This window comes from Etheostoma spectabile, chromosome 6, assembly GCF_008692095.1.
Source record: "Etheostoma spectabile isolate EspeVRDwgs_2016 chromosome 6, UIUC_Espe_1.0, whole genome shotgun sequence".
NCBI classification, from domain to species: Eukaryota; Metazoa; Chordata; class Actinopteri; order Perciformes; family Percidae; genus Etheostoma; species Etheostoma spectabile.
This window is the reverse complement of record NC_045738.1, coordinates 26758869-26772122: the sequence shown is the minus strand read 5'-3', so window position 1 is coordinate 26772122 and position 13254 is coordinate 26758869. Positions and strand designations below refer to the sequence as shown.

General features: G+C 44.6%; 1 protein-coding gene and 1 long non-coding RNA gene across 3 annotated transcripts in view; one reads left to right on the top strand and one right to left on the bottom strand.

Moving 5' to 3' along the window:
• Positions 1-936, top strand: part of abhd5a (abhydrolase domain containing 5, lysophosphatidic acid acyltransferase a) — a 28642-nt gene extending 27706 nt beyond the window's left edge. For both annotated transcript variants that reach the window (XM_032518501.1, XM_032518502.1), the window contains exon 7: positions 49-936. In XM_032518501.1, the coding sequence (XP_032374392.1) occupies positions 49-138 (90 nt within the window). In that variant the 3' untranslated portion in view covers positions 139-936. The remainder of the gene's footprint in view (positions 1-48) is intronic.
• A 4616-nt stretch (positions 937-5552) lies between these two features.
• The window catches only part of LOC116691137 (uncharacterized), an 8159-nt gene continuing 457 nt past the window's right edge, over positions 5553-13254 (bottom strand). Inside the window, exons 2-3 of the long non-coding RNA XR_004332435.1 lie at positions 11011-11014; positions 5553-5635 (exon numbers count right to left, since the gene is read on the bottom strand). This is a non-coding gene — a long non-coding RNA (uncharacterized LOC116691137). The remainder of the gene's footprint in view (positions 5636-11010; positions 11015-13254) is intronic.

The window sequence follows — 13254 nt, the reverse complement described above, 5'->3', positions numbered from 1 at the left end:
CCCCCCCCCCTCCCCTTTTATATGACTGACCCTGTGATGGTCCCCCAGACGATCCGCGGAGCCGGACACTACGTGTACGCTGACCAGCCCGAGGACTTCAACCTCGCCGTGCTGCAGCTGTGTGGCCACGTGGACTGAAGCTGACCTCAGCAGCCGTGCACAGGGGAGTTTTTATATCTTGTGTGAATACATAGACGGATTACATCCTCAGTGAAGGAATGCAGTAAGACTCAATATAAAAGTAAAGTCCTTTCTTATATCATAACAATGTTATATTTAGTCACATCTTAAATGATATGAAGTGAAACAGAATCAATGTCCCTTGGTTCAAATGGCTCGGTGCAGTGTCAGGTGTCAGGTGTTTCCTGTCAGAGCTGAACCTGGGGTCTGTGGGTTCCCGTCTGGTTCCGACACAGACAGGAAGTGGACTCTTCAGTCCATCACTGCATCAGCACCAGGAAGCAGCTAGACATGTATCTGCAGTCATTACTAATCTCTTTCATAACGTCTCTCCTCTCTGGTTGTTTTTAGCTTTTCTTTTGGAACTCCAAAGTTGATTTCATTTGCTTTTATTATGTGAATGTAATGTGAAGCCAGAGCAGCTCGATGGTCTGTTAAACCTACGGGACTGCTTTACACTGCCCCCCCCCCCCATCTTAAACCATTTCAAGGCATACTTTAATTCTCTGAAAGCATCTTTCTACGTGCCATTGATTTTCTGCTGAGCGATGCTGACCTAAACAGTAGAATTGTACACATGATATTTGCTTTTGATTATTTATGTTTCAGTTTCTTTGATGTTTACATTAATACACTAATAATCTTTCCCAGATAAATATTAAGCCTGAAAATTATCATTAGCTGCATTTCAGAGAAGTGTGAGTTGATGTTGACTTGCCCCTCACACGTTGACAAGATGCCAGGATGCAGTCCTGGGTCTAGGGGCCCATGGCTCTTATGAACATGGTGCCGGGGCAGCGCCGCGTCCTGAGCTTTGCCCACAGTGTCCACAGTGTCGGTGAGTGTGTTCAGCTCTGTGTCAGTGGGGGCCGCCAGCCCACTAAATCCTTTTGATGCTTTTTTAGAGAAATGCCAAATGAAGTTTTTTCTTATTGATAATCTCAACTGGAACATTGTCATGTCATCTGTGCAGCTGGACTCTCTGCTGTCTATCAAACATTCAGAAAAGCAACATGATGTACAGTATATATATATATATATATATATATATATATATATATATATATATATATATATATATATATATATATATATATATCTCACCAGGTTAATCTCAGGTAGTGTGTGCATCATGGGAAGTGTAAGATCCAGTGATTTTAGACCCATACTATGGACTAAAGAAGGATTTCATGATCTCCTATGTTTTTTAAATCCTTCTCTCTCAGGTCACCGAGGTGCAGTACTGAACTGGAGAACTGCACTGTTTCAATGTAAATTAAAAAGAATCTACGTATGAAAGAACCAGTGGACAGTCTCTAGACATGATCAACAGAGACCTGTATCTACCTCTTCTGATGCCAGTTTAGAAAAAATACACGTAGATGATTTTGTAATTAAATTGTTTATGATTCTATAGTATGAAAAGCAGAACGTCTGAGTTAGAGAGGTGGTAGGAAGAAAGGGACGTTGACGTGGAACAGTGTCCTGTGTCTCACAGCAGCCGTATCATTCGTCACTAGGAACAATGTCTTGTAATTTGTCTGCCTTTCTTAAATCAGTTGCTTAATGGTCATTGTTGACATACAAAAAAGAAAAATAAATTGTGCAAATTATTTCAATGCCAAAGTGTGACAGCTCATATTTCTGAAATGTAAACACAAATAAATAGTTATTAGCTGTAGTATGATTATGGTTCTCTTGCTTCTCCGTCTTCTGTCACACATGAAAAACATAGGTCTGTTTGCATTAACATGTTTAATCTGCGATGTAACCCTTTGATTCCTGGCTCTGCCCCCCCCCCCAGCCAGAAATGATTTCTTTGCATTTGTGTTCAGCAAATGGCCTCGGTACTGTAGTTCCCCTCACTGCCACTAGAGGGCACTCGTGTGTGTGGCGCTTGTGGAAGAGTCTTCTCTCTTTTGCATTAATATCTCCATTTATTTCCACCTTTTTATTTTATTAGCACAGAAAGCTGTCAGAAACTAACGTGAGACATATTTTTTGTACATGGCCAAAAGGTTGTCTGAGGATAGCTGCTGTGGAGCAGGTAGTGTTTCGTAGTCCTTACATCCAACCTCAAACATTAACAAGGATATTGATCGTAAAAGACATTCTATCTGCTCTTTGATCAATACAGGGGAAATATGCAAGCCCATGTAAAAGTATTTCCGAGTCATATGGAGCCGGTGGGGGCAGTTTGTCCCACTCAGCTTGGAGAGTGATTGAGGTGGATGTTTCTGAGGTACAGTAGCTGTTGATTAGCCTTGGAAACAGAAGGAATCACATTCATTTCATTTAGGAACTTCTTTAGAAAAATATCCATTTTAATGAGAATATTACATAATGCAATGTTTCCGCCTCATATTGAGAATTTATTTGCAGCCTCCCCACCCACTTAGACGGAACAATTAGAGCTTTCATGGGTGGTTTATCAGTGGCATTAGCTGGATGTCAAGTAATTAACTAGGAGCACACCTCAGGGTACACACCATAAATCTCCAGTAATGCCATCATTCCTCTGACATGAGAGCGTTAAACACACCATGGCAGGGTGGGGCCGCTACACGCCTGTGAGTCACACAATATCCCACTGATGAGTCACAGGATGGATTACTGGAGCTGGAGTTTTCACAGAGTCCCAGTTAAAGCAGATGGGAGATGCTCCATCATCAGAAACCAGGTCCCAACCAAGGCCACTGCTCTATCTATGTGTGGAGGAGCAGCAGGGATCAGCCCCTGAGTCTGGACCATTGGACGGAGGGCTGTGTTCCAGTCGTTTAGAAAGAGTCTGTTTTGCTGAGTCATGGCAAAAAGCTTCTCTGACAAACAGCTGTTAACCAGCTTCTGTGTCCTGCAGCTGTCTATCGTGTCTGGCCTCTCTCCACCCTAATCCATTTATACCACCACTGGATGGGATTGGGGGGGGGGCTTTGGTTAACAAGGGTGGCATCAATTAGGGCATCATAGGGGAGCTGCACCCTTTTGACACATAGGATTGCTGCCTCCACCTGCTGGGAGATGCTGGATGGTGCTACAAACCCTCCCTTCCACCCTGAGCTCTTGTCCTAAGCGGATGCTGGCCAGTCTGTGGAGCTGCACCCTTTCCATATATTATTAATATATATAATATTAATAATCTCAAGATATTACAAATATACTCTGCAAAATGACATATATATATATAATATAATCAAATAGATGTTCAAAACACTGAATTGTGCCCCATAGTTGTGTAGTGCATTACATTTATAAAACATAAACTTCAAAAACTAATATCAACTTATTAATATATTTTGGTTCCATTCCAGGAAACGTGGCTGTTGGTCATCACAGAAACCTATTTTCCACAGTAACATACCAGCGTAGATTTTGGTGTGCACTCTACAAATCGTGAATAAGTAGTGTATCAAATGCTCATAATACTGAGTCCTTTTACTTTGAAAAGACTAAGAATATAGAGGAATTGTGTTTGGAGTGAAGAAGCAGGCCTGTTTCCTCTACGTATCGGTCCCATTTCACATGTCTCTGTCTTCACTTCTACTCAGGACAGACTGGACCCTGATTGTGTCTCTGCTGATGAGTGAGCAGAGAGGAGGAGCAGGAATGAAGGCCAAGCAGAAAGACCTTTGGTCTGGAGCACAGACTAGACCAGACCACGCTCCTCTTTTCTGGGTTGCTAGGAAACCGGCCAGGCGCCTGATCTAATTTATTAAATCCAGCCTCTCGCCTCCTCTAAATCTCTCTCTTTTTCTTCCTATGTCTGTTGCGCTTGCTCACTTTCGGCGTCCATGCTGCTTTCCTTATCTGTCGTTATCTTTGCCACCCTCTAAGGCACTTATCTCCCTTCCTTTCTCTCCTCTCCTCACTCCATCTCTACCAGGCGCTCCTCGGCTGCATGTGTATATGTAGGTATATATTTATTTCTCTCTCTCTGTCTCTCTCTCTCTCTCTCTGCATTGCCCCCATCCTCCCTCCATCTCCGACCTCAGACAGTGTATCCTCTCCGGCTGTGCGGCAGTGCCACCTCCATATCTTTCACAGCGAGCCGTGAGTGCCACCCTCAGGCAGGTCAGACCTTCTGTAACTTATCAAGCACACAAAGCACACACGCATGTAAACACACACACACACACACACACACACACACACACACACACACACACACACGCTGCATTAGCATTTAGACTGTGACTGTGACTTTCTTTGCTCCTGGAGTCTAGATTATAAATGCTGATGCATCGGCTGTTCACTACAAAGCACTCTGCTGTGTTCATTGCCTGAATTATTCAACATTGCCATCGCCATCTTCAACCTGATCAATGATCATTCACGTCCACGATAATCAATGGATCCAGCAGGTATAAATAGAGAATGCTTTTGAGTGCCTTTGGTCAAGGAATAAAGTTGTGTTTTCTTCCCAGATAGAAACACAGAGAGGGTGTGTAGGTTCTCCAGGAGTTGCCAGTTGTTTCAGTGTCGCTTTTACATGCATGCTGGGACGGCTGAGGGCTGACACCTACAAATACGATAGACCAGCTACAGGTAAATGTGATGCTTGGATTGTCTGTAGAGTCCTTCTTACGCTTTAGGTAACAGCTGTCTGGCAATGATAGGATAATGGTAAATGCTGAAACCCAGTATAAGGTAAATGCTAGGTATGTGAAGACAATGGCTCTGTTCTGCTGCATGTGTTCAGGGCCTGAAGACTAGAACTGATTCAGACTTTAGTGATGTGTTGATTGGTTATAAGGAAGGATGGAGGAAGCATGGAGGAAGTGAATACCGACTGTGATCTTCTCTGCTGGGTATCCTGGCTGGGTGTCGGATGGTTAGCTGGCCTCCGTGCCTCCGTGGGATGTTGGGGGCTGTAGGATCCTTTTGCCAAGACTTTTATTCTGCTCATTTTCAGTTTATACTTGGATTTTGTGTTTCCAATAGAACATGTTTGCATGCTTTCATTTAAAAAAAAAGACATTATATTGTTTCTCATACTGTCAAAAAATGAATATACCTGAATATACCTCTGTCTGAAACAATCCGTTTTAGCGCCTGTCTCTTTAAGACCCCCTCCTGAAAAAGCCCAGTCTACTCTGATTGGTCAGTGTTTCTGGGTCTTCAGCACGTGTGCTCAAGGGATGCTCTGCACCATCACTGCAGCCGGGGATTGACTGTAACGTTAGAGTGGTGGCCCTTTCTACCTATATATAGCAGTCCTGACAGCTGGTTTAAAGGCCCAGTCTCTGAATACAGGCTGTGTGCAGTTCTCTGTGGGTTGAGCGTTTTGATACTTTCACAGTATTAATATTCACCTCCGCCTGCTCCCTTTTTACAGTATAGGAGCTTAAACGTAGCTGCATCCTGGCGAGCTGTCGCCATTCACCTGGGTGACTTTTTCTGTGTACCGATCTGACGGCCGCATTGTGCTTTATGATGAATCATGCACAAGTTGAAGGAGCTAATGGGATAACGTTTCACTGGAATTGTACCCCGTATGATTTCATGTGACAAATGAACATGCAGATTGATAGATCTTGTCACTCTAGCATTCCACTGGCCTCAACAGTCCACACATCGCCTGCATCACTCTTTATGTTTTCAACTGCTTTCTTGTGAATGATCTCCGGAATTTAGAGTTAATATTGTGTGAATATACATATGTATAAAAATCAAAAGAAGAAGTGTATTGATATTTTTTTGGTTCATTGTGTTGTTCAAGATGATGGTCACACAGCAGCTCCCGTCACAGGTCAGCGCAGGTCATAATAATAATAATAGTAATAATCTGCACCCACACACCCACACACACACACACACACACACACACACACACACTGAGCCTGGCATGTGCTTTATAATTGGAATGTGCAGTCATAAAATGGAGACGATGTATAAGGCATCACACAGAAGACAGACACAGTTACCCTTCACATCCCGCTGCCGATAAAGAAGGGAGCGGCCCCCTGGGAAATGCGGTTCTTGTCATCCTCCTCTGTAGTCGAGGTGACCTCAGCAGAATGAGATCAGTGGCACCACCGTATGCATGTAAGCCTCAGTCATCATTTAGTCAGCCACAGTGACACAGCAAACTGGGAGGCAGCAGGTTGCCCCGAGGTGGTGTCACCCGCTCCCCCCAGCCCTTAGCTGAGACATGAAGCAACAAAGCATCAAACACTCAGGAATGAAAGGCCATAGAAACGCTTGTTACACCAGACTCTCACCAGACTGTGCCCTTTGACTAAGCTAACCCTGGAGGAGCTGCAGAGTTCCCCAGCAGAGACCTAAGGTAACCCTGGAGGAGCTGCAGAGTTCCCCAGCAGAGACCTAAGGTAACCCTGGAGGAGCTGCAGAGTTCCCCAGCAGAGACCTAAGGTAACCCTGGAGGAGCTGCAGAGTTCCCCAGCAGAGACTGGAGGATCTTTAGTTTCAAAGTTGTGGGCATGTTCTGTAAATTAAATGATGCAAATCCTCCAACAATCCATGTTAATTCCAGGTTGTGAGGCAACAAAACACAAAAAAATGCCACGGGGGCACTGTATGTAATAGTAATAGTTTCTGGATAAATTCCTCGTATTGTTCATTTTTCTATTTCTTAATTTGATTAGGATTTGTCCAGTTTTGCCTCTTTCTCCCGGTTTTCCTCCTAAACCCAATCTGGCCATTTTAAAAGCCTTTAATGGTGCGGGCTGGGGGTGTCAGGGGAGCTCACTGCTCCGCCGAACAACGTCTAGCTTTCTCATTGTAATTCCTCACCATCAACAGTACTGCCGGGTTCACAGAGAACTGTCAACCAGATTAATGAATTAGTTCACCGGCCACACACACACACACGCACACACATGTCTCTTTTCTCAAGATTTGACTTTGTTGTTAGCTACTTCCAGTTGTGTTTGGAAGCATTTAAATCCCGTCCAGCAGTTTGTGGATCGAGCTGCAGAGGGGAACAGCAGGATGACCCCAGTGTGATTTTGGATCACGTTTCATGCAGCCGGGCTTACAGTCTGCATGTTGTATTGCTTCTCTTATATGCAACATTATCAGTAACTCTGCAGTGCACGGCAACCGGCTGTATCTTTTTTATAAGGGCTATGGCTCAGTGGTAGAGAGGTCGCCTGCCAATCCGCATCGGAGTGTAAGTGTGTGTGTGAGTGTGTATCTGAGCAGGTGGCACCATGTACGGCAGCCTCGGCCACAGTGTGTCAATGGTAAAGGGTCCTGCACTCTGGTACAGCACTTTGAGTAGTCGTTAGAGCAGACTAGAAAAGAGCAATATAAGAACAGTCTATTTACATTTAAAATGTTTAACATCCCATTTTGCATTATTTTTGGATTGATGCATTATAGTTTTCAAGTTTGTGTATTATGTTTCACTAAGCCATCAAAGAAATTACCTGTTATTAAACAAGTCTGTCAATAAAAATGGAACTTCTCAGTGGCTTAGTGTTGGTTTAGAGTCAGTCGGATCCAAAGGTGTTGGACTGAGGGTGGAAAGGGGACTGAGTACCTAGGGTCCTCAAGTGAAGAGGGCCCAAAAGAAGCTAGAATGAATAGGTGGGGATGGGCCCGCAGAAAATGCCTTACTTAAGGGTCCAGAATTCTGGGCTACGCCCTGGTTGTGTCTCATTTAGTCTCCCAGTGGAATGAACTTAACACCTTCAGTGTTCCCTCTGCTTCCTGCCTTTATGCCAGGCTAAATGAATCACCTGCCTTTGGATCCATAGTTAGCATTCAGACATGCCAGCTTTGATGTGTGCACGTGTGCGTGCGTATGTACGTACATGCCGAGCCAGCCTCAGGAAGAAGCTGTGAGGCTGACCACAGTTACACCAGAACACTGCAGCTCAGTTTGACACTGAGTGAAAGACAAACGTGGGGATTTGATCACATGGTTGAAGTCACAGAGAGACAACAGTTCACAGGCAGTTAGACCCTGTGGTGAAATACTGATGGATACTGACGGAGTCCAGGCAGCGCGTGTGGGGAGATGGAGCTGGAGCTCTCTCTAAAGAGCCCAATGGACTGCTCAACCCACTGTAACCCGCCTGTTGGAGATCAACATGGACGTATTGTGGTCAAGTCAAGTCAATTTTACTATAGCCCAAAGCATACAACACCCTCTGTCCTCAGACCCATCAGATCAGGAATAAGGAATAATGGTGGAAACCTCAGGAAGAGCAACATAGGAGGATCCCTCTCCAGTACAGTTGTGTACAGAACAGATCAGTGTGATGAAATGACTGAATAAACTATCCAAGGGACACAGGTGAACCCAAACGCAGCAGACTGCAGACAACAGGAAGGACTCTTTATTACAGATCCAACCAAGACTAAACTGAAATTCATGACTTCAGTACAAACTAATCTGATGAGGGGGGGAAGTGCAGCTGGAGACACTCAGCTGATAATGCATGAACACAGCTGTGGAGGTCGTAAAACACGACATGACACTGAAGGACAGTGATGTTACAACATAGAACAGGAAACGGACTAAAGCAAACCCTAAGACCCGGACAGGCAGCTGCTTTACAGAATGAATGGATGATTTTATGACTGTAAACAGAGACGGTGAACGCCAGGGGGAACGTGGTCGGAAAATGTGTATATATTTTTCAAACTTGGCCCTGGAGTTAGCAGACTGTTTCATCTGTCAGAGGTTTAAGGTAAAAGTCTACATGCAGACAGTTTTATCACATGTTTATTCCAGTTTTTCTTATAATTTATGTTTTTGCTACTTAGCTTCAGTGTCAGTTGACATTTCACAGAGTGACATTTGAAAATAGGTGCTTACAGTACTGCATTCCTTTGCTTCATATTTATATTAATAATCTTGAGTGCATCTGTACTTGGTGATTGGTGTTGTTTCAGCAACACTGGGCAGGTCTATCAGTCTGCAGCACATATACCACTTTATGGAAATCCAGTTGGAATAGCATCTAAATAAACATTCTGGAAGGAGAAGCTATACTTTAGATTTTGCCCACATGTTACAAAGAAACTGTTTCACATCTGGTCATGTCTGCACAAACTAATCATACAGAGGTTGTTCTCACTTTAGTACCTCTTACTTCAGTGGATTGGTATTGGTTCTGGAATGCTGACTGAAGCCACCACTCCACCATTTACACCTTCTCTGTCCTTTCTGCTGATGCACTTCCATATCTGTTGTGTTGGCTTCTTTGACAACAGTGATCGTTTTTAGTCTACTACTACTGTAGTGTCTACTGTATTATCAGATTGTACTCAACTACAACTTTACACAACACAGCAAGACAAGTTTCAACTCAGACGTCAGGGGATTTCCTTGTTTCTCTAATGTGAATGTAGTTCATACATTAAGCAAAGTGAGGGCTGTTTTTGTCTTTAGTTGGTGAATCAGTTGCTTGGCTAGTCATCGGTTCAGTCCCCAGACCGACAGTATGACAAATCTGGGTGGGGAAAGTGAAACAGCAGCGCTTGTCCCTCGCCCATTACCACAACTAAGGTGCTCTTGAGCAAGGCTCTCACCCCCCCCCCTCCCACTCTCTCTTTATCCTCTTTTCATTTTCTCACATTTTCCCCTCTCTGCTATCCCCACCCCTCAACCTCCATCCTTACTTTGTCGAATGGCTAACGGCCTAATGTAGTAGGGTGTTATACACACACACATACACACATATACACACAGACATACACACACACATTCAAATGTACCTAGCTGCTCAGCTGCTGTGGCACAGGGTATTATGAAGCGAAGGAAAAGAGAGAGAGAAAGGTAGAAGCAGAGAGAATGGACAGAGAGGATGGGGATGGTGGCCGGGGAAACAGATGGAGGGATGTGTGAGGAGAAGAAATGATCGAGCTGTATGTATGGAGATCAGAGAGAAAACCTGCTGGTGATGATAATGTAAAGGTGACAAGGGTGTGCCAGGCCACGCAGCGCTCCTCTCCATGGTGATAAGATAATGAACATGGGGATGATCCACACCTGCCCACTGTCTGTCTGTCTCTGTCTGCCAGGTGAGGCCTTCTGACAGGGGTTACCACAGCAACCAGCAGAGTCCCAGCTGGAATGTTGGCATAGTTGTATTAAATAAATCCGCCAGTTTGAAGCTGCAGCATCAGACCAGTACTGGAAGTAAAAGGTCGACAACATGTATTAGGGGTCATAGATACATATGCAAAAGCAAAGAATAAGAGAAACTGAAGAAGAAATACAAAGCTGACTGTTGCCAGCGGTCAAAGAGATCTTTGATGTGAGGATAAGACCTGTGGTGAGATGACGACATGCTCGGCAACTCTGACTACAGAACAGAGCGGCCACAGCAGGTGGACGAGCTGCTTCTCCAACTCAACAAGCAAAACCACTAGAATAGAAAACCACTGTGTTTGTTTTCATATTGGAATGCAAAGTAAATTAAAGTCACATAGAAACACTGAACTTCTTACATTAATGTGGGATCTACTTTTGATTTTAGACTTGCTCCTCAGTGTGCATCACAAGTCAAGGGAAAGTATCTGTTGACTACGGACACCCAGGAAATACATAAGCCTCAACTGCTGCTCTGCCTTTTGAGAATGTCTTTTTGCATCAAAAGGACATGATGTCTTCTAGCTAGTCTACCAGCAATCATGTGGATATCACTCCACAGCACAGAGAACACACACAGAGGAACACAATCTGTTTAGTTTAGGTGGACTGTAAGCCACATGAAGTATGAGAGCATGCTTATTTTCCAACAGCCTGCTGCTGGTTGCACAGGATTGAATCAGGCTCAGCATTGTGGATCTGGCCGGTGCAACAACCATTACCAGTGTGTGTCACTCATTAGAGACTGCAGATGGAGGAACACATACCTGCCTGCTATGGATGTCCAAACAGAGTTCATCAGCTGAACAGGAAAGTCTGTATATGGATGCCACATGCTGGAAATAATCCTCTGTTAGTCTTTGCTCTGGCCTCCTGTCTGAACTGGGCTTCAGCATTGGATGGCACCCGGTCCTCTATCAGGACAACATCTATTATTTATAACTGTAATGAGTCTCTGGGAGTGACCAACCCTCGGAATATTATCAGCTGACTCTGTAGTTCCCTTCAGGTCAGTGGAGGATTTCAGCCTCTTTTAGCTCAACGTTTTGGGTTTACAGCCCACTACATTCCTGTTTGGATCCGTCTCCGTGCTCTCATTTCATTTCAAGCTGCAGCAGCCAGCTGTTTTTTAGCCACTGTTGGACATAGTGAAGCATTTAGCAGCTAACAAGCCAAACATGTCCTTCAGGAGTACTAAAACAGAGCTAAAGGAGAGAGAATATTAGACTCTGATTCATCAGCTGTCCAGAAACACAACTCTTAATGAATGCTAATGTTGCTCTGTGGCTTCTGGGTGTCTGCTGCTCACATGTGCCACATCAGCATCAAAAGCAGCGTCATCTCCAACATGCTTTCAGCTTGCTGTGAAGCTGATTAATGCAGCTTTAAAACAGGAACCCTGATCCTTTCAGACTCAACATTTTGTGCTAAAGGATCTGTAAATGCACCATAGCGTTCCAGTTGGATTGTCTGAGTGTAGCCTTTACCTTTTATCACCACGCTGTACCTTCATGGTCCTCCAGAGCCACCCTGCCTCTGAAATGTCTTTCTTACTTAAATCCCTGTCTGCTGGTTGCACCATCAGCAGGTGTGAGTGCATGTGACTGTTCAAATGTGCACAATCTATATTTAACAGCTGTATGATTTTCTATGTTGCAACCACCAACACTAAGTATCGAGTTGGGATTCAGACAGGGGGGACAATCCAGCAAAATGTCCTGGTGAGGAGGCAGGTTGCAGAAATACACTTTGTACTCAAACCCTGTCCCGTGTCGAGCTCAGCACACATTCCCCCCCGCACAGCATCTGCTGTCAAGCACGGGCTAATTACAAGGTGGGAGAAGGCTGGAGTTAGCTGTTTATTCCCTGAAAACTCACAGTCATTGTCCTGTAAACACTCTAGTACACACATGACACACACACACACACACACACACATACACACACAACCGCAGCTCCCTCCCTGTTGTTGACCTTGCAGATGTAGGTCTCGTTTGGTGCGCTGAGTTTTGGCCTTATTGCCTCCCCACACACACACACACACACACACACACACACACACACACACACGAAAAAACATGAACACGATGCATGTGCATTTATTACCAACATTCAACCTCCTCTGCCTCGTCAAGTCGTGTGTGTGTGTGTGGTGTGTGTGTGTGTGTGTCTGTGTTCCTGTGCCAGCCCTGCACTAATAGTCTTAATGCTTCCTGAGGAGTTGCCCAGAGCTGCATTAGCCTCTGGATTGGCCATTGATTTGATGCAAAGAGCCTCAGCCCTCCACCTTCTCTATCCTAACACACACACACACACACACACACACACACACAAACACACTCCACCCATCCAGCCCCTTAAAGCTCTATACGGCCAAGGCTTCCTGTCTCGCGCCCACAGGGTTATCTCCCCAATGCAATTAAGGTGCTTTAAAAGTGCTTTTTCAGGAAGAAGAAGCGGGGGGGTGGTAATGAGGGAGAGTGCTGGCTGGACAGCTCCGCCGCTCAGCGCAATGGGAAGCCCCCGCTACTCCGGCCAGACACTGAGATGGATGGACACACCCCAACTAAGAGGAGAGCAAAGCGGGGAGGAAATGGATACATTGCTAGAAGGGGAAATGTGTGTGTGTGTATGTGTGTGTGTTTGTGTAACTTTAGTAGGGTGGGGGGGCTATAATACTTAAAGTGAAATAGGTTTACAATTATCTTTCTGCTACATTTGGTGCACCTTGGTCACTGTCGATCAATGTGCAATTTAAAGTTGGTTATATTGTTCAACTAAGAGTCTTTATTTGGTTAGATTAGTCCATCAGACGTCATATCTCATGTTTCAGGCCAGAGCCAATCACTGAGAGCCTCAGATATGTCTCCTAGAAATTAAAGATGATATATATGGAGGTTGTTGTAAAAGAAGTGCTCTGTAAATAAACAAGAGAGCACGTTGCTCTCGCCTCACAGATAGAGGCTTAACCCACATGTTGGTATAAGGTACAGTGATGGGTGTTGTAACTA